Raw genomic sequence first — 22,928 nt, forward strand, 5'->3', positions numbered from 1 at the left:
GTCCGTTCACCTTGGTATCCAACTTTCCCACTTTCTGCGTTTCTTGTACAGAATTTTTCCGTGCTCCAGATGCTTTCTGAAGAATTGTCTGGGAATTAACAATTCAAACGAGTCAATTTAATATATAAATGAACTGGTAGATGAGCATGATATACACCATCAAACAAAACACAAGAAATGAATTATTGTCTCCGAAAAATCAAAACTCCCCTTTCAAAAGCAAGCAGACCTGCATAGCTCGGACCTCTTCACCTTCCGACCCCTTCCTCAAAGAATTTCTGCTTTTCTTCTTCTCCTTCACTTCCGGAACGGCAAACACGTCCTCAATCTCCTCCTGAATATGGACTAATTCTATGGCTCTGGAACTTTACCCTGTCTCCGCTATCTGATTTTTCTCCGTCAAAATCTGCAACAAGCCAGCGATGTTGGGCTAGGCGGGCCCTAGGCGGCTAGGCGGGGGCTAGGCGGCTGTCTAGGCGGGTTGGATCTTTTTTCGGTGCCGAACCCGGAGGACGAAGCAACCGAAACTGAAGAAAACCAATCGAAGCTTGAGTTTAATAGAGAAGGCGAAATGGCCGCGCGGCTATACTCTGAAAATATTTAAAGAGTCGAGGGGAAGGTTTGTGGTAATATTTAAAGAGTATAGCCACGCGGCTATACTATTCAAATATTCAAATATAATAATATTTAAAGAGTCTAGCCGTCCGGCTATACTTTTAAATTATGCGAATGTATTTAGAAAGTGTAGCCGGGGCGGCAAAACCTACAAAATGCATTAACAAAGCCTAACCATCTTTGATCCGAGAAAGTAAAAGAACCTAGAGGTTCCTTGCTTAGCCGTTCAATTGGCTGATTAGAAGTTAAAAGCGCGAACAAAACAATTTGGCCTTATCCATCCAAGCCAATAAGTGGCTTTTGGTGTTTGCACGCTTACGCAATCCAAAAAATAAGAGACCAAAAGTTCCTTATATCGGCCACCTTGGTCGAAAAGAGGGAAGCACTTTGCTTTCCTTTTTCCCAAGTGTTTTTGTTTTTTGCATTTATATTTACTTATGTTATTTTATGTCTCAGATTCAAGTATTACTTAAACACTGAGGAGTGCTGGAGGATGGAGGGCTGCTTCCTAGATGAAGCATGGCGTCCTTTTTATGATCTTCTTGTTGTTTTGCTTTCAGTTTGGTTTGGGGTTGTCTAGTTGCTGTGTTGTTTTCTTAGTTTCTTTTCCCGTATTTGTGTAGTTGTGTTGCTATGGTTTGTCTCAGGTAGACTTTTGTAGGTTGCTAGGTAAGTTCTCCTGGTTTGTATTTGCTTTTATCTTCTCCTTTCTTTTATTTTGTTCCAACTTTTTTGCTTCTTATTTTTCTCTTTTTTAGCTTTTTGATTGGGCTTTGTATTGTGTCGGGTTGGCCCTAGCTAGTTTTCTTTTCTTATTGTTTTTTTTTTTCTTTCTAATTCCTTAGTGTTCAATTGTGTTTTTTAGTTTATATGTTATTTTACTTTTTAGTTTCAGTTTTATTAGTTATTTTATTTTTTCTTATTTTTTATTTTATTTTGTGTTTTATTGTAGGCTGCAAGTTTTTGGTGCTCCCAAGGTTTTGTTGTTGTGTAGATTGAAGGGATCTTCAGGCTCCTCTTTTATTTTTATTTTTTTTATTATTATTTTCCTTTGAGTTGTTCAAGCGCTAGTCTTTTTTAAGATCACACATATGTTCCAGTCTCTCATACTTGAGTTTTGAATAGTAATTTACTATTTCAGTCATATATTTGTATACTTTTATGGCGCTTACTATTTTTTAATAAAATATCTCTTCCAACAAAAAAAAAATATCGGATAAAACATTGGGAAGCAAAAGGATAAAACACGTGGAAGCAAAAAATCACAGATGGCAAAGGCATTCCGCTACTGCCAGCGCGCAAGCCAAAGCGGCCTTTCGACGCTTGAAGAGAAAAGAAGGCAACAAAACTCACTCATATTACATATAAAACTGCCTTCTGCTTTCGAATCGTCTTATGTTTCCGTCGTTTCAAACACAAATATGATGAAGCGTCACGTATTCAAGTTTGCCCGCTCGCGTATGGGCTTTGCAGATTTCAATTGCTTCCTGGTATCTCTCTCTCTCCCTTGTATTATTTCTGATAATGAATCTGTTGGGTGTTTGATTAATTTGATAACGAGGCAGCCCACAACCCCTTCGTATGTTTGTATTTCTGTGAAATTTTAGCTTTGTTCTATGTTTAACAGGTAGCCCAAAATACTGTGAAAATGCTATCTTTTTCTTTTGCAACTTTATTTGCTTATTAATGTATTTCCGGGTCAATTGATGAAACAACAAAGGAAAATTAATCTCCAACTCAACGATCTGATTCCAATGAATATTGGTTTTTATTTTTTGTTTTGAAAATTGTGTTCTATATTTCCTTGCAGCTTGGATGTTCTACTTGCTATTGTCAAATTGTAAATGATACTGCAAAGTTTCATGAATCAAGTCCAAAACTTTCATATATGAAGTTGACCCTTTTATAGAACTTTACTTCTGTAAAACTAGTCTTTGTTTCGAGCCACCTATTAGTTTCAAGTTGATCATGTCTATAATGTTCAATCATGGGGTGAGTTAGTATATCCACCGTCGCAGTGAAATATATTTGATTGGTACTGCTTTTACTTTCTAATAGGCGGACTTCGAAACTGGGTTTTGTTCCACCTCCAGAAACAGTGATTCTAAGGGTTTACTTCGTCATCAAATGAATGCATCCACACCAAGGATGTGCTCGACTTCTTGTGCTAAGGTACCAGAAGATCTTCCAAAAGACAACCCTGTTTCTGATATGTTGCTTGATTCATTTGGAAGGCTCCACACTTACTTGAGGATCTCCCTGACAGAACGTTGCAATCTGCGATGTCAATACTGTATGCCAGCAGAGGGTGTGGACCTCACTCCCAGCCCTAAAATCCTTTCACAGAATGAGATTGTTCGCTTGGCAAATCTGTTTGTAAGCTCAGGAGTGGAAAAAATTCGTTTGACTGGAGGGGAGCCAACCATAAGGAAAGATATCGAAGACATATGCTTACACTTGTCTAACTTGAATGGATTAAAAACACTGGCCATAACCACCAATGGAATTACTCTTGCAAGAAAACTTCCCAAGCTGAAAGAATGTGGGCTTACTTCTGTGAATATTAGTTTAGACACGTTGGTCCCTGCAAAGTTTGAATTTATGACCAGGCGTAAAGGGCATCAAAAGGTTATGGAATCAATTAATGCTGCCATAAACCTTGGATATAATCCTGTTAAGGTATGTTCTTCCTCTCAATTTACATTCATATACTCGTTTCTTTTAATTTTTCTTATTGATTATTTGTTTACGCAATTTATTATGTTCCCTACATTTTATTTATAGGTTTAGGATTGCTAGTACCTATTATTTAAGGTTCTTGCTAATTGGAGGTTATGATGTACCCATATGAACATATGCATGCATACACTAACACATTCTCATGTACAAGTACCATTCGTATTCTGTACGTTTATATGTTTTCTATGCTTCTATTCAGGTAAATTGTGTGGTGATGCGTGGATTCAATGATGATGAGATTTGTGATTTTGTAGAGCTGACACGTGATAAACCGATTAATATTCGATTTATTGAATTCATGCCTTTTGATGGAAATGTTTGGAATGTTAAAAAACTGGTACCCTACTCGGAAATGTTGGATAGAGTGGTAAGGTAGAACTCTCACCGGTAATCCTACTAATTGATTTCTGACTGCCCCTTAATACATGCCTTAAGTCACTTATTTTTCTTGAACAGGTAAAACGGTTTCCAAGTCTAAAGAGACTTCAGGATCACCCAACAGATACGGCCAAGAATTTCAGGATAGATGAGCATGCTGGTGTAGTTTCTTTTATCACATCAATGACTGAGCATTTTTGTGCTGGATGCAATAGATTGCGACTCTTAGCTGATGGAAACTTCAAAGTCTGCTTATTTGGTCCTTCTGAGGTGAGTCATCTGCCTTTGAGCTCTGGCTCTTACAGGAATTCGTATACTTGCGTCATCATTTCCAATAATGCTAAGCTGCCATGGGCTATTAAGGCATACTTTCTGAGTATCTATGCATACCTCATCTTTGCTTAAATCATCCAATTTTTTTTTTTTACAATTGGATGTCTATATTTCTGCAAGTGAAGGGCTAAGTTTGGATAGAGCACCAGTGATGCGGGACCAGACCAAAAAATTAAAAAGGAACGGCGAATAAAACTGTCCCAAAACACAGTAGAAATGGAATCCCAGCAATAAACAACACAGAGGATAGATGGATAAAGCAATAAAATAGAAGTTGGAACGAAGATAATGAGTTCTAAGGCAAAGATCCCAAAAGAAACTCTATAGACTGAATTCTGGATTTATATTCATAAAAACCAAATACAAGAGTCTCTTAATAGCCTATTTATAAATACAGCACCCTAGCATTCCTATTCCTTGAGAAAACTATTCCTACTACGACTTACCTAATAAAAGAAAAACATGATAAATAATAAAATAATCATGTTAGATAATCACAAAAGTTATGGCTTGGATGAGTTGGGCTATGGCAGAACCAATGTTGCAGATGTCAAGGCTAAGCCTTGAATGTGCAAATTTTATGACAATGATCCCCTGCATTAATATTGAATCCTTTTAGCTATATCTTTTTTTATTATTTATAATTTGGGTCAACAACTGTACATGTTGCTTTATGAAAGCCTAGAGATAACAAGTCACGTAAAAAGTTGTGGACATGCGTACTTATAAAGATTGCAATGGGCACAGTTGGCTTTTATTTCTAGTGGACTACCAACTATAAGCACTAATATATTTCTACATGCACAATATAAACAGAATATATACATATATATGTATATATACATATTCTCATCCGGATGTTCGCACGTTATTATCGTGCGTATGCCATTGTAAACAAGGGGGAAAGCAGGGAGGGGTAGTAGAAATTTCTGTATATGTATAATATAATAGGGGGCGGATCCATGGCATCATATTTTTACACAAGTTTTGACACAAATTTTCAGCCATTAGATTAAGGTACAATGAATGGCTAAGATTAAACAAACTAATTATTTTGTTCTTTACATAAGTATTTATTGAGAATAAACTTTAATTGACTTTTGTTTCATTTAATTATGTTTTGCACACTTATCCTTTAACACCATCCCCTTCTTCTTGCCTTTATTTTCCAGAAATGATAAAAGGAAAGCCCTGCTACATTTAAACAGCTTGCCTGAGAAAATGGCTTTCAAGGACAAGTTTACTTAAGATATTACTATGGTTGACTAGCTTAGAAGCCATGGCGGCAAGCGGGACCTTGTGAGAAACAAGAATAAAATGAAACACATGATTAAGCTATAACCAGTAAACAAACCTTCGATTCATTAATATATATACACAGTGTTCAATTTGCAGCCAAGACAATATTGAAGAACCCAACAGAATCGACAAAAGGTGACCTTAGAAAAGGTATTGTCATATAGACTAATATACCAAACTCCTATTCATGGTAAGCATGGATTGAGTAACTTTAAAATCAGAATTGAAAATTCTGAACTAAAATTGAAAAAACAGACAATTCCCAAGTTAGTGATGAGTTGGATCTTCTCAACCAATTTTTTTTTTTTTTTTACGCCAACTATAATTTAACTTGTAGTATGCGTTTACTTCATCATTATCTTTCATATTTTTACTTCTTTCTGTTGTTGATAATGGTGATAATTTTGATAATTTAGATTTGTTAGAAAGGCAGGAAAAGTAGAAGAAGAAGAAGAAGGGGTTGTGTTAATGTGAAGGGTGATGTAATTGAATAAGCGTGCAAAAAGTAATTAAATGAAGAGAGATTTAAGAGAGGGCAAAGTCATTTTGTCAATTTTTTTTTTTTTTTGGTAGTCTATTTATATTAGCTTTAGGTTATGCATGAGCATTATATGGGACATTTCAACCTTCTTCCTCGTGGCTTTCCAAGCTCTACATATTATATTATGTAGTTTGCCTCATTGATTTGGTTTTTGAAACAACACGTAGTACAGAATTTAGCTAACTACACCAATCCCATTTATGACCTGCCTTAACCTGCCCATTTGCCGCCCATATGCTTACATCTAGTTGGCCAATTATTCATGTGTGTACTTATAAACGAAAATGGGGAACTTTTATTTTGCAGTTCAATTGCTTGAACTCAAATATGCCAAAGAATTTAGAGGCGATTTGTAGTTCTCTGTGGGGCCGATCATATACGTGTCCCTTGGACTTTTACCAACAATGTAATGTAGTAATGTGATGAAGCTAATGCAACAAGCTTCTCTGTGGGACCAACTCCTTCAGTATCAAATAAGCTTTCCTGGAAGCCTTTTGCTTTATATGTGCAATATAAATTTTTAGATAATGCTTTCCTGTTATTCATATTCAATGTTTATTTTGCAGGTGAGCTTAAGAGATCCCCTTCGTCAGGGTGCTAATGATCATGAACTCAGGGAAATAATCGGGTCAGCGGTATGTGCATTACAATTGTTTTTGTAATGCTCTATACTTCAGTCATGGAACTGTTTTTTATTTGATTAAGTTCATGTTCTCATGCAAATTCAGCTTTCAAATTTTCCTTGCATATATTTTGAAGACTTTTTTATGTTTGCTTTAGGTGAAGAGGAAGAAAGCTTCACACGCTGGTATGTTTGACATTGCAAAGACAGCAAATAGGCCAATGATACATATTGGTGGCTAATGCTTGGTATTACCTCCTTTTATGAACTCTTTTTTGCCAATCTCTTCGGAGAAAACATCTATGGTTTGTTTGACAGAGTCTTGCAGTGATAAAAGTTTACCCTGCATTAATCTAGTGACACAATCTAATATGTTTTTTCTTCGGGTTCTGTAGAATACTTGCACATGGAGAGGATAAATGTATCCGTCGTGTGGAGAGGATAAACGTATTTTGAAGTGCCAACATTGCTATCTCAGGACAGAGGGGAAGAGAAGATTTTGTTACTGGGTTACTGGCTGTATGTAAAAGCAAAGCAAGCAATGAGATATCAATCTTTCATGGACCACATAAAAGATCTCTACTGTTGTACTCTTATTAGTATAGTTGTGATCAACGTGTTGGCATTTATGCTGAAACAAACAGCCTCCTTGTAACCTATATATAATTGAAAGTACTAAATGACAAATTTTTATTTACTTGTATTGTGTTTAGATCCATCATACATGCCAAATTGAATTCATTGTTTTCGAACTTTGCAGTGATCAGCGGAACTCATAGTAGGTTTTCTGATGTGCAACAATGCATGCAGTCTCTCATGTCCTGTTTCAGTATAACTTTCACATGAGAATTGTGCTGTCAGAACATAAGCATGTATGTGTGGAAATGGCACCATCTGTTACTTTGATATATCGCCCATTTGCCTTACCATGGCAAAAGGGCCTGGGCTGAAAAAGCCTCCCACACCAAGCAAATATAGCCTGGGCAAGAGTGGTCTCTATCAAAACCAGGCGAGTCCAAAGGCGAGACCAACTCGTGCTGCTGCCCTGCCCGAAGGTGATGAATTCAACGAAGAAAAAAATTGTAAAAAATTCTGAAAAATTACTAAAGAATTCAATTTTTTAATTTATAAATACCTACTAATGTTCTTCATTTTTCACACCAAAATTTCATACAAATTCCGCTCCTCATATTATATTTTTATAATCTCATGTGAATAGAGATTGTCATGGCAATGGGTGGGAAAAAAAACAAACAAACAAACAAGGGCATGCACTATTCACGTGACTAGTACACACCCATGCTCTTTGCCATGACAAATGGGTAGAAGTGCTCTAAATCATGTTAAATGGTACCATCTTTTAAGTGGCTTTCAAGACGTAATTGTATGTAAAAGCACAAAAATAGATGTAACAAAGATAAAGCATAGCCTTGACTTACAAACTAGTGGTCTCAAGTTTGAACCTACATGACATCTTATAATTGAGACTATCACTGGCATTCAATAAAAAGGAAAAAAGATAAAGCTCCTACGTACAATAGTTTCTTAGTTGTCCTCACAAAACTGTAATATATATGCCCAATGGCAACCAACAAACTAGTGTCCTTTAGTCCTTCAAAAATAAGCATCCAAAATTCAATAATCAAGTGTTTCTGACCATCCATGTATCTGAATGCTTCAGTCTAAACTTTGGCTTACTATAAATACCTTGCAATTTGAAGTTCAAATGTTGGGGGAGGGAGATCTGCATTTTGAACCTCAAGCCTAAAAGTAATACTCAAGCTGATCATTCATTGCCTCTACAATTTCCCTACCATCTTTACACATATCAATTGGTGATTGGGCATGTGCTAAGGTTAGACCGCTGACTAGAGGTGTCAAATGAGTCCGGCCAAATTGGCCTGAATAATTTAGAACGGCCCAACTCATTTAGAGTTGGCTCATTAGGGTTTTGGTTCCAATTCATACTTTTGAATATTTGTCAATAACCACGCATTAAACGTTGTAAAAACTGGATAGTAATGGATGGTATTATTTCCCACGTTTGGCCACGTTCAATCAAATTGGACAAATGGGCGCACAAGCGAATGCATTGCCCACGTTTGCATGTATCTGAATGCTTCAGTCTAGACTACAGCTTAACAAGTACCTTTTAATTTGAAGTTCAAATGTATCGTGTAACTACAATTTTGTTATTTTGAAACAAGGGATGTTGGGAAGGGAGAACTGCACATTGAACCTCAGGCCTAAGAATGAATAGTCAAGTTGATCTCCATTGCCACTACAATTTCGCTGCCGTGTTTACATGTATCTGTCTGTGGTTGGGTCACTCCGAAGGTTAGACCGCTAGCTAGAGATGTAAAAACGATGGGGAAAGTGGGTACGTTCTAACAATTTTGTTAAATATATTGCGAGAAAGGAGGTGCCATAAAAATTTATATAAGAGAATCATGTTGGTAAGCTATATAAACAATATAAAATGGCATCAACGGAGTTTAGTCCAGTAGAAAAATATTTTAATTTGCAAACTAGTAGTCTCAGGTTCGAAACTTCATGACAGCTTAGTAGTGTGTATGAGAAACCTCATTCTTCTTATAGTTTAAACTACCACTTGTATTTTAGAAAACACAATATAAAATGTTGTATTAAACAAACAATATAAAATGTCTATGTTATGTTTTTAGTATTTTTTTTATTTTAAGAACATGTTTTTAGTATTTAGAAAATGATTAAAAAAAAGGTCATTCGCACAAGACAAAATATTTAAATGGTCCAGCCTCTTCAAAATTGGACAAACCGATCTAGGTATTATATGACAATAACTTGAAATAACTCTTCAGTCAGTGTCTAACAGTGACTCGAGAGTTCAATTTTATGTCACTGTCCGACAGTAACATAAGAGTTATTTTATGTCACTGTCGGACAATAACTGGATCGATTTGTCTAATTTTTGAGAAACTAGACCATTTTATCTTCGTGACCTCCATTTTGTCTTTATTATGTTTAGTGAATAAAATTAAGGTGGGAAATCACCACTCTTAAGTTAAGTCAATAATAAAAGTTAGGGGTCATTTAGTAAGTAACAATATCTTTACCCATACTTTTTCTCACTTCTTGTGAGTTTTACTTTCCATGATGTATGCGTATGCAGATAGTTTTAACTTTAAATAAAGAAAAATATATTTCCGTGTCTTTCGCTCCTGGATTTGGGGTTCGATCGAAGCGAGAGCGCTGAGGTCCTTTGCCCCAAGTCTGAAGATCCACTGTTTGTATATATATTTTTCTGTCCGAGTCACTGACTCAGTACGCATATGTCTGCCTGTCTTCGTTATTCTCAACAAAAACATTCCTGAGAGTTGAGCTGAAATACCCTTCCAAGAAAAGGTACTTCCTTTCTTCTACATTTCTTTTCATTTACTTCTTCTTTTTTGGCGGTTGGGTTCTCCTTGGATCCTTTGCTTCTTGGGCTTCTTTCATGGCAGCTGAGAATTTCTGGATCTGGGTTTTTAGTATTATTGCGTTTTAAAGGTATAGGTTGATGTATATACTCCAATTATGTGTAGGGTTTGAAATTCTTTGCATTCAGTTGTTCGTGTTGGTAATTTTGGTTCCAGTAAAGATTGGTTCTTTTTGTTTTCCTCCGTGGATTTTTTTTTATTGTGATTTCGAGGGTTTAAAGCTTGATGGTTTGCTTAGTTAAGAATGAATGCTAAAATTTGTGAGTTTGGGGTGTTGAAAGTTTGTGCTTTTGAGTTTTGAGCTGATAAACCCTGAATGAACTGTAGGTGTACTTCGAAATGTTGGCAATGTTCATGGTATGATGCATCAAATTTAGCTGAATCAGAGACGGGTTTCTATTGATTTTTTATTTTGAATTCTGTAGTTTTTGGAATATCCTGAGGCCTTTGTTGTTGGAATCTTGTGGGTTGTGACCATGCCTTCTACGCACAATCCGGGTTCTTCTTCACCTTTGACTTCATTTGGTCGCTCGATTTGGAGTCGGCGAGAACCGTTTCATTCCATTGAAGCTGATCATGAGTCCAGTGAACAGGAATTAGAGCTGCAATCATTTCAAAAACTTGTTGTAGATCTATTTCATGACTTGTCAGCTGTTAGTGCTGATGAATTGCTCTCTATTGCGTGGATTCGGAAACTTTTGGATGTTTTTGTTTGTTGCCTAGACGAATTCAGGGTTCTCTTGTTGAAAAACAAGGCACAGGTTTCTAAACCTCCCTTGGACCATTGGGCTGATGAATACTTAGATAGGAGCTTGAAGGCACTTGACATTTGCAATGCCACTTGTGATGGGATTGAGAAGATTCGTACATGGCATAAGCATTTGGAGATTGTAATGTGTGCCTTAGAATCTCGAAAGAGGGCATTTTCTGAGGGCCAATTCCGTCGAGCAAGAAAGGCTTTGATGGATTTGACACTTGAAATGCTTGATGAGAGAGACTCTGGGTCTGTGTTTTCTCACCGGAACTGGTCTTTTGGGCGAAATAACCCAAGAAAGGATGCTCGTCGTCGTCAACACTCATCTGGGAACTCATCTGGGCATTCCCGCTCTCACTCATGGAGCATATCCAATTCTTGGTCTGCAGCTAAGCAGCTCCAATCAATTGCAAACAACTTGATAGCACCTCGTGGGAATGAGATTATTGCAACCAATGGGCTTGCAGGCTCTGTTTACACAATGAGTTCTGTGCTCACTTTTGTTTTGTCGGCTCTTGTGGCTGCAATTCCTTGTCAGGATCGAGGTCTTGGTACGCATTTTTCAATTCCACAGCAGTACTCCTGGGGTATCCCATTAATCTCACTTCACGAACGGATAATAGAGGAATCAAAGAAGCGAGAACGCCAGAACTCTAATGGATTGCTGAGGGAGATTTATCATGTTGAGAGATGTGCACGCCACATGACAGACTTGGTCGATGTGGTTCAGTTTCCATTGACAGAGGAACAGAAAGTGGAAGTTGAACAAGAACTGCAGGAGTTAGCATCGATTTGCGAAAAATTTAAGAATGGACTGGATCCTCTGGAACGACAAATCAGGGAAGTATTCCGTAGGATTATGAATTGCAGAACCGAGGGTCTTGAAATTTTGAGTAGGGCAAACAATCTGGAGTAACTCAAAGTAGATAAATTTCTACCTAGAGCAGTGTACAAATTTCCAAACATATTGTTGTTTTGCGTATTTCCGAGTTTGCAAGGAGAGAGGAAGTAAGATGGTGATCAGCAACAATACAGAGGTTAAACAAGCATCTTGAAAGTATTTCTTTAATTTCTTGAACAAACATTGTAACTTCTTTTTCTGGGTCTTTTGGTAAAATTATTTCTTCTTCTTTTTCTTCCCCCGGTCTGTATGTCACAGTTTGGTTTGTATATGTTATGTTTTAAAAGTCCTATTCTAATTTACTTACATTTTTCCTCTAACTCAGTATTCTCCGATATATACATAACTCAATCGTATCTAGTTGCATTTCTGGAGTGTTTTAGCTCCGTCTTCAGATGTGTTATGTGTTCTGAAGTTCTTTGCTTTAGTTTATCATATTCATGGTCTGAGGTTCTTTGATTGTGTTAACGTTTGGCTGTTAACCATAACCTTGATCTCATGGAGTTTGAGATTTGTACAATATATTATAGATTCATTGGCATCAAACTATCATATAAACAGCCACATTAATCTGCAAGAGATTTTTTTTAAACTCTGGCCCTCCCATTCCTAGTATCTCAACATTTTCTCCTATCAAAACCAAGTTTGTCAAATGGCCACTCCCCAGATTCCCTTATTATGTGAAATACATGTTACCCTGTGTTCATGTTTAATCTTTCAATAGGAATAGGATAATAATTGGCTGCTGAAAGAGGAGAGGATGAACTCCTCATGAAATGAAGATGTGTTCAATTGGAAATGAGGATTGGAAAAAATAAATTAAAAAAATTAAAACCTTGAAACGTAACACCCAGAGGTAAGAGCCCCACCCAACCACCCGACAACTCTGCCACCCAGAGGCAAAAACTTGGAACTCTTTATTCAAGGAGTCTCTTCTTTCAGGACCCTTGCATTGTTCCTGAAACAGTTTAATGGGAATGACGACTTCCATACCTAGCCCTTCTCTCATTACTCATAAGTTAACATGCCCTCAAGTAAAACAAACAAGCTTTTTAGGTGAAAAGGAACACACCAAGGCAATTTTAGCCCTAAAATAAACGGAAAAACTTGTATGAAATGGGAATTGCATTGTTTTACTATTCCTAGCCAATCACAGAGTGCCAGGTAGAAAAGTTATCACATGTTGTCTACGGTGGTTGGCCAGGAATAGCAAAACAGTGCTATCCCCGTTTCACACAAGTGTTTCTCCTAAACAAGGGATTGATCTATTTAAAACCAATACTTATTAAACTTTCGTATATCATTCTCACATAAAATCGTAAAGGAAGTTTAGTACGATGTACCATACTGGAGTAAAGTAACATTAGTGTTATATATTAGTCCATGGTCTAGTTCTATCAGCTTGGCCTTCGATCAGCATCAAGGGCAACCAAGCTTTCTGTAAATGAGAAGGTTATTTTCATTTTCTACAATATTAACTACAAGAGCCGGCATATGTTTGTCAAGGATCTCCCACAAGCCGTCGATTGAAGGGCATCCACCATTAGTTGTATTCAAATTAATTCAAATCCTCAGCTGTACCATGCTTCTCTTTACAAATCCACGTCGACTACTTAAAGATATTACCACCAACAGCTAATCAGCCCTCAGACTGTTTTTCCCTTCTTCCCCTTTCCCCCTTTTTTCAGTATTTATCTACTAAACCTTTGACCGTCTTCTTGCTCCGTGCAATTCCTTTATATAACTGACTCCAGACCACATAGTAGGTACTGCATCTACCAGTGCACTGAATGCACTCTCCGAAGAACACGTGGTGGTCTCCGCTGCTCTACAATAGGAATGAGGTTCTCCATGAGCTGCATGTGGAGAGAGAGAGAGAGAGAGATTAGATTTAGATCGTTTATTAGCACTTCTAAGATTCAACCATGTATATAAGGAAGAAACGATATGAGCAAGTTCACTGTCATTATGTGGTTGAATTTGATCTAAATCATGGATCACATTGCATATTGGTGTGGAAAAAAAAATCCAGATTATGAACAGTTTATCTTGTCTCGAATTGTATGAGGCTAACAGATAAATAAATAATTTTAATACAATCAGACCACTTTATGAAAGGGTAACATACAACTTAGGTTCCAGATACAGGCCCAAAGTCAACTTAATCAACATGCTCAACGCTTCAGAGATTTTGTTGATATCATCTTTTAATTGCAATTAACTCAGTTATTAAAAGACTTTTTAGTTGAATGGCCTTGTAAACGTTCATGTTCACGCACTAGGTTGAGTGCCGACACTTCTGGGTTTCCCTCATACTAATTAACTCAAAAGAACACAAATTATAATCTTCTTTTTCGGTAAAAACCACAATAACATCATGGAAAAGTACCAAAGACATTTGAACATAATGAGAAGTTAGCTGCCCTCTAATTTGAATCTACAGAGGCTGTCATGCCTATTACAGGAAGAGTATGAGCTCTCTCCCTTGTTTCTCTTGCATCAGAAAGGTTCAAGGAGGAAATGGAACCTTTTGGAACGGATATCCGTTCATCAACAACAGGTTACATCTTATAAAAAATAATCTGAATCTTGTGCACCTAAATGATTTCTACCCATCCCATTATTACTGGTAATTATTCTGACCCTCTTCTCTCCTTCCTTGGATTATCTTTCCTCTTTCCTAGTATTGTTTGGAATTTGACCCGGTGACCTCAATATGGGTTGTAAACAGAGAGCCAAGGATCAAATGAGTGGTAAATCATGTTACAATTTGTAGTAAATTCCACTGTTTTTTTTAAGCTGATAGTTTCAGAAGAATATTTATCTTAGTTTGCACTTAAACTTTGTAAGACCTCAGTTGTTCATATCTAGTTATCACCAAATAAAAAGGAAACACCCACCGTTAGGGTTTAGTTACATACTACAGACAGCATGCAGAGCCTAAGAACACTATAGTTAATATTTATTCAGTCCAAATAACACAGAAACATATTGACAGCAACAAGCCCTTCATGCAGTGTTTAACGTTTAGCTACATACTACATTCAATGTGAACATTTTGAACTACACCAACATTGTGAACTAGTTGTTAAACTAGGGTTCATTTGGACTGGGACATCACAATGGACAGCAAAGCATCAGAATAAAAGAAAAGGACTGTCATTTTATACTCCAAAGCATTAACAGTTCGAAGATTATTGAACAATGATTATCAATTTGGACACCAAATTGCCACAAGAATCATAAAAGAGCAAGATAAGTTCAACAATCAAAAGTAAATAGCAGAACCAAAAGTTGTCACATGAATTTGCATGTTACATGGATAGGCTTGAGCAATAAATATTTAGATATTTGTAAGTACAATAAGCATAAAAATGGTTGCTCCAATGTATCCCCCATCAGGTCATTTATTTTTCAAATATTCAAACTACCAGTCTTTCATTGTTTACGGTATAAACAGCGTAGCCGACTTAAGACTTCCACATTAAAACTCACATGAAAAATATCTCATAATTTGTTCTTAAATTTCTTTATTGCAACTTCGTTTCTGCATAGATCTTCTAATTTGTTTTAAAATAGCATTATATTGTCAAGTAGAATACCCTGCTTGCTTGGGTATAAAGAACAACCCCCTATAATAAACACACAAAGACATTTCACAATTCACCAGATACATACAAATTATCATGCATTCACCCACATATTCAGCCAGATTAATATAATTATATGATTTCTCTAACTCTCTCAGTGCTTGTATCGAACATTTTATTTCACATAGTTTGAGAAAGCAGTCATGAGACAACAAAGTACATACCCGCTTAAACCTCTCCTTCTTTTGCTCGGCCTGCATTCAGAATTCCAATATCTCAGAAAATTCAGAGTAGACTATGATCTAGGCATAAACTAAAAAAAGTTACAATGTAAGAAATCATCATGCTATGCAGGGAGCAATCAATTTGCGGTCATCACTTATAAATCATCAACATTTACAGAACCCAGTTCCTTGCCCAAAACTTACGAGTCAAAAGAAATGAAGCTTTAGCGAAGGAGCTTAAAAAATGTCTCAATGTGAGAAATCAGTAACTGGTTTTGAATAGACTACAATGGTGTTCATATAATTAGAACCAAAACTGTCTTTTAAACTGAATGGTACAAGTTTATGACCAAATTTTGCAGCAGAAGATGATGTTGATGAAGAATTATACCTCTTCTCTCACTAGCCGCGCATTTTCCTCCTCTAGCTGCGTTACCAGAGATTCTAGCTCAACCGTGTAAGCCTAAAATTTCGAACAAATTAAGTTTTCAGCATGAAATCTGGCTTTTCATTTCCAATAAATTCCCAACATACAAAACCAAATTGAATTTAAGAATTTTCAATAGCCAAAAGAGAATCAAACCTGCTTGCGTTCCCTGGACCTGGCAGCGGACTCTCTGTTCTTGATCATCCTCCTCTGCTTCTGCTGCGTGGCCTTATCAAGCGGAGCTTCCTGCACAGCTCTCCTCTTCCCAGCTCTCCCTCCTCCACCTCCTCCCCCGCCGCCTCCACTCGTACTCGTCGTCGTCCCGTTTCCGTACACCACCTGCCCTTGAGCAGGAGCCGGCGGCGGCTGCACCTGGAACTGCCCGTACCCAATCGGAACCCCAGCGGCACCAACGGTGACGTCATCTTCCCTCACCGCCCCAGCCCTGGTGAGAAAGTCCTCCAACGTCATCTCCTCCGGTGCAGCTGCCCGCACCTGATCCCCACCGCCCTCGCCCTCCGCCGCCGCCTCCTCCACTCCCACTCCGCCGGCGACGATCTCCTTCCAGACCTCGTCCACGGTCCTGGGCTCCGCATGATGATGATTGTTGTCGTCCATGTCGTTTGTGGTGGTGGTCGTGGTGGTGGTGTAGATGTTCTTGAGGATGTCGTCCATGGTCATGGATTGCTGCTCGTCGTTTTGGTCGTCGTCGTCGGCCATGAGAGTGGAGAGCGAACATATAGACGACTCTCTGTGCGGCAGATCCGAATTCGTCGTTGACACCACCATCTTCGAAGACGCCATCATCCTCGGAACCCAAGCGGATTTCCAGGCTCTACCCGCTCTGATTTGATTTGATTTCTTCTTCTTCTTCTTCTTCTTCTTCAGATTCTTTTTTCTTTTTTCTTTTAATTAATTAGTTTCTAGGCTCTTTACGGTTTTCTAGAATTCCAAACCAAACCAAACTAACAAACAAAACAACCAAACTCTCTGTGGACTCCTCTGTTCTGTCCGCCTGCCACACCTCACCTCACCTCACTCTATGCGTGTGTTACTTATTAGTTCTAATATCACTAACTCATCATCATTCTTAGATTTAAATTAATCATTATCCAATCATTAACAGTCGTAAATCGTGATTAATAATATGCTTGCCGATTCGCACTTAAAATCCACCATTATTGTTCTTTTAGCCGACCTAGAGCATCTCTTTAACGCCTCTACATTTACAATATCCAAATTTCACCTCCACATTTTCAATTTTTTTTTTTTAAAAAAAAAAGTATTGTCATGCGGCTAGATCGTTAGAGTATTCTATTTATAAAGTATCGACGCATGGCTATACTCTTTAAACATATTTTCACATTGCACCAATAATAAAAATATGGATTTCTCTGTATGCTTATCTTTTGAGGTGCCCTTTGTAAAAATCCCACATCAAAAATCCACACTCCTATAAAGGTGTTTATAAATAGAGCACTATAATGGCTTAGTAAGAGTGGTTAACAGTGGAGAGCTGGGTTAATGGACTTGGCTATAGGCTCGGCTTTGATTAATAATAATTATATTAATCAAAGACTTGGGCCTTGGGCTCTATAGAAATTTAAATAAGACACCCAAACGAAAATAAGTTATATAGCGACCGAACTTTTAAGTTGTAAAGAGGTGCTCTTTTTTAAAAATAAAATAAATTAAAATAGTCTAGCCGAACGGCTATACTCGGTTTTTTGATTTTTTTGTTTGAAATAGTATAGCTACGGCTGTACTCGGTTTTTTTATTTTTTTTGCATAAAATAGTATAGCTGAACGGCTATACTCGGTTTTTGATTTTTTGTTTAAAACAGTTTAGCCGCACGGCTGTACTCTGTTTTTGATTTTTTTTGTTTAAAATCATATAGCCGCGCGGCTGTATAGTATAACCGCACAGCTGTAATCGATTTTTTGATTTTTTTTTCTTTAAAATAGTACAGCAGTGAGTGTAGCCGCACGGCTATACTCCGCTATTGATTTTTGTTTAATATAGTATAGCCGCGCGCCTATACGTTTTCTAAATTATTTTTAAATAGTGTAGCCGCACGGCTGTACTCGGTTTTTAATTTTTTTTAATTCAAAATTGTATAGCCGAGCGGCTGTACTTGGTTTTTCTATTTTTTCTTTTGTTTTATATAGTATATGCGTACGGCTATACTCTGTTTTTTGATTTTTTACTTAATATAGTATAGTAGAACGGTTGTACTCGGTTTTTCTATTTTTTAAAAAATTTCTTAATCAGTCAAATTATTAATTATATTGTAATTATTAATTCTTTAGTGAATAATTAGTATTAAATATTAGAATTAACTTCATTAATTTTGATAAATAGTATTTCTATTTTTCCATTTTTTTGTTTAATATTTACTAAGTAAATAATAACTAAGACGTAATTACTAATCCAAGTGATTAGAAAAGTGAAATCCATATTATGCTACATAAAAAGTATATCCGCTTGGCTATACGATTAAAATATTATAGGCTCTTGGGCTCTATGAAAATTTAAATAAGACACCCAAACGAAAATAAGTAATTTACTAGGACTCTTTTTTTTTTTTTTTTAAATAAATATTTTTTCAACAAAAGTTTCAATAAGGCACACAAAATTCAAGTGTTACACAAAAAAAAAAAAAAATCTCACATGTTATTGAATAAAAATAATATATATTAATATATTATGCATCAACTGAACTTTTAAGTTGTAAAGCTATCCTCTTTTTTAAAAATGAAATAAAATAGTATAGTATAGCCCCACGGCTATACTTGGTTTTTAGATTTTTTTGGTTTCAAATAGTATCGCCGCACGGCTGGACTTGGGTTTTCGAATTTTTTGTTTAATATAGTATAGCCGGACGGCTGTACTCGATTTGTTGATTTTTTTTCCTCTTTAAAATAGTATAGCCGCGCGGTTGCACTTGGTTTTGATTTTTTTTGTTCAAAATAGTATAGCCGACCGGCTGTACTCGGGTTTTCTAATTTTTTGTTTGTTTTATATAATATAGACGCACGGCTATACCTTTTTTTTTGTTTACAATCGTACAGCCGAATGGCTGTACTCGGTTTTTGATTTTTTTTGTTTAAAATAGTATAGCCTATCGGCTGTATTCGGTTTTTTATTTTTTTTATTTAATATAGTATAGCCGCACGGCTGTACACGGGTTTTTATTATTTTTTTGTTTAAAATAGTATAGCCGTACTCGGTTTTTGATATTTTTTTGTTTTGTTGATGCTCAAAATGGCCCGGCCAATATTGAGTCCAACTTAGTGATTAGATGTGCTGAGTCTTCGGCAGAGAAGAAGGCTGAGGCCCTTGGTGAAATGGGTTGGTGAGAGACCTGTAGAAGGTAAAAAGAGGAGAAGCAATCGTTAAGCTTCGGACACCGGTGTGGTGCCGGCCGAAGGTTCTCCGATGCCTAAGTTAGTTACAAGTAGTAATTCTGACAGAGTAACAGTAAAAGTGGGAGAATAGTTCTTGGTTTTACCTGGGTACTGTTCCCTATTTATAGGGAAGTGAAAGTGGGAGCTTTGCACAAAGTTCCAATGTGGGACTTTGTGCAAGCCGTTGTGGTGACGACACGTGTCCTGGAGATTAGGTTTGGTAGCTGAGAGCTTCGGCAGGTGTCTGGCACCTCGGAAGTGTGTCTTCCTTCGGCATGGGAGAAGGCGTGGCTGCCTTGGTGCTAGTCGCTTTGATGCTGGGTCTGCTCGGTTCATTATGGTGTAAACAGTAGTCCCCCAAGTTCGCGGTCGAGAAGTAATTTCTGGGTTGGGAACTTGTGAGTTTTTGTAATTGTAACCGAGCATTCCAGCTTCATTGGGAGCCGCAGGGCACTCCCTAGTCCCCCAAGTTGGCAAGCTAGGAGTTGCGTCAACACATGGTAGCTGGGTACCTGGGTACTGGGGGATGTTGCAGATAGGATGGGAGCTGGGTCCCTAGGGGAGCCAGACCTTCGGGGGAGCCGGGTACTTTGAAAATTTTGGAGACTCCAATTCTTTCATGGCTCCTGCCGTTCGGCAAGGGTCTAGCTCCTTTTTTTTTTTTTTTTTTTTTTTTTTTTTTGGGGAATGGCCGGGCCATTTGGAATTTTTTGGACCCTCCATAGCTTCTCCATGGCCCTTGCCGTTCGGCAAGGGTGTAGCAAAATTTTTTTTTTTTTTTTTTTAAAAGCTTGGGAGCTAGGCCTTGAAAATGTTAGGCTTCTCCACAAACCATCCATGGCCCTTGCCGTTCGGCAAGGGTCTAGCTCAATACACATATTTTTTGTTTTGAATGGCCGGGCCTTCTTGAGTTGGGGCTTGGGCATGTGGAAAGAGTTGGGCCCGTGATGGGCTTCAGCAAGTAACAAGGCCTAGGGTTTTGGGAGGAGGAGGTATACAAATAGGAGGGTGGCCACCATGCCGTTCGGCAAGTTTTATTCGGCAACCTTGGTAGGGTTTGGAATTGGGTGTATAGAACAAAAACTTGGGAATTTGATCTTGCCGTTCGGCAAGGAGAGTTGGGCATTTTTTTGCGATCAAATCTTCGAGCAATCGGCAGGTCTTGGCGACGACAGTTGTTTCGAAAGGTGCTGGGCAGGTTGCTTCGGTAAGCGGCAGCACGCGGCAGCAAGGCTGTGCAGCTACTTCGGTCAGACGGTAGCACGAGATTAGAGCCTTCGGCAAGGCAGCAGCACGCGATTTGGTTTTGAAGACCCTTGCCGTTCGGCAAGGGTGATTGGGAAGGAGCCGTGCGCTTGGAATTGGGAAGGACTCGGCCTGGTCTTTGGGGCTGCTGCGCAAGGGTGATTGGGTTCAGCCTTTGGGGCTGTTGTTCAGATTCGGCAAGGCTGCTGCCCGTGCTCAAGTTGCAGATTCGGCAAGGTTGCTGCCCTCTTCGGTGGGTAGAATAGCAAAGTTGTCCGGGTCTGTAGATATGTTTGTGGGAGCACGATCCGATGGTGGGAAGACCCTTGCCGTTCGGCAAGGGTGAGTTGGGGGAATTTTCTTGCGAGCCCCTCCTGCTGCGAGCATATTGATTGTGGCTAGGACTTGCCGTTCGGCAAGTTGATTCTCGTGGGCTTGTAGGTATTTTGGCTTAGGCAAGGGGAGCTGGGCAGGTTCGTTGGTTCGAGCTAAGGTGATTGGGGGCTTCTCCTTTTGTTTGCTCAGCCCTTGCCGGTCGGCAAGGGTGTGGTTTGGTGTGATTGTGAGCCGAGACAGAGTGCTGTCCGAGGAGCTGGACCTTCGGCGCGTCAGGGTTGAGCTAGACCGTCTATAATCGGCAGGTGAGTCCATTTGTTGCTGCCAGGGTCTTGCCATTCGGCGAGCCCAGCTATATGATGTTTTGAAATGAGACTTGGGTGCCTTGATAAAATTTGGGTCTTGGCTTTGGACAATTTTGGGCCCTAGCCTTGTAATAAGATTGGGCTTATGAAGTAGGCTAGCACACTTGGAATTTTGAGGGCCTCCATTTTGTTTTTGCACGGGCCTTGCCGTTCGGCAAGGCCCCTATTTCCCTTAAAAAAATTTTTGTTTTTGGTTTATTGTGTAGTTTGAAAATTGAATTTCAAATTGTGTGTAGGTACAAGGGATTTAGGAGGGAATATGAAAGGGTGCTAGGGTTTGCTCGTGAAACGAGGCGTGGTACCCTTAGTTGGCTATTTAATAGGAACTTGGGTGGTGAAGGCATCACACTTGGCTTGAGTTGAGAAAAATTGTGAGAATTTGAGGAGGAGGAGAAGAGATTTCCGGCGAAGGTTTTGTGGTGGTGCTTGTGGCTGAGGTGATTTCCGGCGACTTGTACGTGGTGGTACGAACAAGGTTAGACCTTATTTCGCTTGAACTTTTGAATTGAAATGTCTTGTTTTGCATGAACATGTTGAAGGTTAGGAAGAACACGTTGAACATGAGCATGAACATGTTGAACATATGTATGAACATGTAGAATTCTTGCCTGGCATGAAGATTTGGCAAATTTTTGTTGTTGTGGTTCGATCCTCTCTGCATGTACATTTAGTTCCTTTTTCTTGTTTTTTCATACTTGTAGATGTCTGAAAGTTCTGATAGGGAAAGTCTTGACCCCCCTGCCTTCGGCGGGGATGATACTGAGAGTGAAGAGCCCAGCCAGTATATATGTTCTGAAGAGGAGAGTTCAGAGACAGAGGGTCTGGTAGAAGGCACTATAGAAAGTAGGATGATAGGGCCTGGGGGTGAGAGGGTTGAGCCATCAGTAGACTCTGGGTCGGCTGCATATAGGGAGATGCAGAGAAATTATATAGAGTTAGAGGCTATAGCAAATCGGGTTCTAGCCTTGCCTCAAACGCAAGAAGTGGGTTCGAGCAACCAGGCATCACCATCAGGGTCTGTGGGTATAGCCGTGGCTTCAGTATCAGAGGGATTAGACATCCGGGTTGGTGTCCCGTTGCCGAGGCGGAATACACTTACAGAAGCGAAATTGGCCCAGCTACGAACAGATTTTTGTGTGCCAGCCTATGTGGGCCTGAGGTTACCCACTGAGGCCGATGTAGTCAGATATCCCTCGGATGGCTCCGTGATGATTTTTACAGATATGTATCGGCACAGCTTCAGACTGCCGTTTCATCCGTGGGTTCAGATGATGTTGGCCAAGTTGGGGTATGCACCGGGGCAGTATAATCCCAACTTTTGGATTCTTCTTCATGGGGTGTATATTGCCTGGTGGTTGGCTGGGTTAGGGGAGCCAACGTTTGAGCAATTCATGTACTTGTACTCCATTTCGAAGCAGCAGGGGAATTTTGGCTGGGTACAGGCGAATTGCCGAAAGGCGAAGGAGAGAGGCTATTTTATTGGACACAAGCCCACTACGCAAAAGTCCTGGAGGAACAGGTGGTGCATGGCCTACGGGGACTGGGAGAGTCCTCTAGGGAAGAGCGTTGTCCAGGACATTCCTACCCACTTCCAGTCTATAGGTCCTTGGCCCCATCCCTTAAGATTGTCCAATGCCTGATTGTGTTGTCTTGGCTCCTATTTTCAGTTCTGTATTTTTTTTTGTGCCAGTGT

General features: G+C 38.8%; 3 protein-coding genes across 5 annotated transcripts; 2 read left to right on the forward strand and 1 right to left on the reverse strand.

Annotated features, from left to right (window-relative positions):
- On the forward strand, positions 1,534 to 7,243 carry LOC18789367 (GTP 3',8-cyclase, mitochondrial). Of its 2 annotated transcripts, XM_007227095.2 has the most exons (7): positions 1,536 to 2,105; positions 2,674 to 3,294; positions 3,554 to 3,721; positions 3,811 to 4,002; positions 6,472 to 6,540; positions 6,686 to 6,775; positions 6,923 to 7,243. In XM_007227095.2, exons 1-6 carry the CDS (start codon positions 1,884 to 1,886, stop codon positions 6,767 to 6,769), a joined length of 1,356 nt encoding a protein of 451 aa, XP_007227157.2. In that variant the 5' UTR covers positions 1,536 to 1,883; the 3' UTR covers positions 6,770 to 6,775; positions 6,923 to 7,243. The 2 variants fall into 2 exon arrangements, 1 of the variants encoding a protein (XP_007227157.2); XR_002269647.1 differs by lacking the exons at positions 6,686 to 6,775; positions 6,923 to 7,243 and adding an exon at positions 5,238 to 5,514 and having other exon boundaries at positions 1,534 to 2,105.
- On the forward strand, positions 9,709 to 12,025 carry LOC18793996 (UPF0496 protein 4). Of its 2 annotated transcripts, none has more exons than XM_007222835.2 (2): positions 9,709 to 9,911; positions 10,313 to 12,025. In XM_007222835.2, exon 2 carries the CDS (start codon positions 10,462 to 10,464, stop codon positions 11,653 to 11,655), a length of 1,194 nt encoding a protein of 397 aa, XP_007222897.1. In that variant the 5' UTR covers positions 9,709 to 9,911; positions 10,313 to 10,461; the 3' UTR covers positions 11,656 to 12,025. The 2 variants fall into 2 exon arrangements, with proteins under 2 accessions (XP_007222897.1, XP_020421584.1); XM_020565995.1 differs by having other exon boundaries at positions 10,411 to 12,025.
- Positions 12,905 to 16,947, reverse strand: LOC18789422 (G-box-binding factor 4). Its single transcript, XM_007227604.2, has 4 exons — positions 16,038 to 16,947; positions 15,846 to 15,917; positions 15,455 to 15,484; positions 12,905 to 13,496 (listed from the first exon to the last, which is right to left on the reverse strand). The coding sequence occupies exons 1-4, from the start codon at positions 16,686 to 16,688 to the stop codon at positions 13,416 to 13,418; spliced, it is 834 nt and encodes a 277-aa protein (XP_007227666.2). The 5' UTR covers positions 16,689 to 16,947; the 3' UTR covers positions 12,905 to 13,415.

Source organism: Prunus persica, chromosome G1 (assembly GCF_000346465.2).
Source record: "Prunus persica cultivar Lovell chromosome G1, Prunus_persica_NCBIv2, whole genome shotgun sequence".
Taxonomy (NCBI): domain Eukaryota; kingdom Viridiplantae; phylum Streptophyta; class Magnoliopsida; order Rosales; family Rosaceae; genus Prunus; species Prunus persica.

Excerpts from the sequence above, each read along its gene's own strand:
- LOC18789367 (XM_007227095.2), top strand. The coding sequence starts at position 1,884 with ATGGCAAAGGCATTCCGCTACTGCCAGCGCGCAAGCCAAAGCGGCCTT. Across the intron at positions 3,722-3,810 it reads CGGAAATGTTGGATAGAGTG|GTAAAACGGTTTCCAAGTCT; the intron begins GTAAGGTAGAAC and ends TTTCTTGAACAG. Across the intron at positions 4,003-6,471 it reads GCTTATTTGGTCCTTCTGAG|GTGAGCTTAAGAGATCCCCT; the intron begins GTGAGTCATCTG and ends TTTATTTTGCAG.
- LOC18793996 (XM_007222835.2), top strand. The coding sequence starts at position 10,462 with ATGCCTTCTACGCACAATCCGGGTTCTTCTTCACCTTTGACTTCATTT.
- LOC18789422 (XM_007227604.2), bottom strand. The coding sequence starts at position 16,688 with ATGATGGCGTCTTCGAAGATGGTGGTGTCAACGACGAATTCGGATCTG. Across the intron at positions 15,918-16,037 it reads GGTCCAGGGAACGCAAGCAG|GCTTACACGGTTGAGCTAGA; the intron begins GTTTGATTCTCT and ends TCGAAATTTTAG. Across the intron at positions 13,497-15,454 it reads AGAAGGAGAGGTTTAAGCGG|CTCATGGAGAACCTCATTCC; the intron begins GTATGTACTTTG and ends CTCCACATGCAG.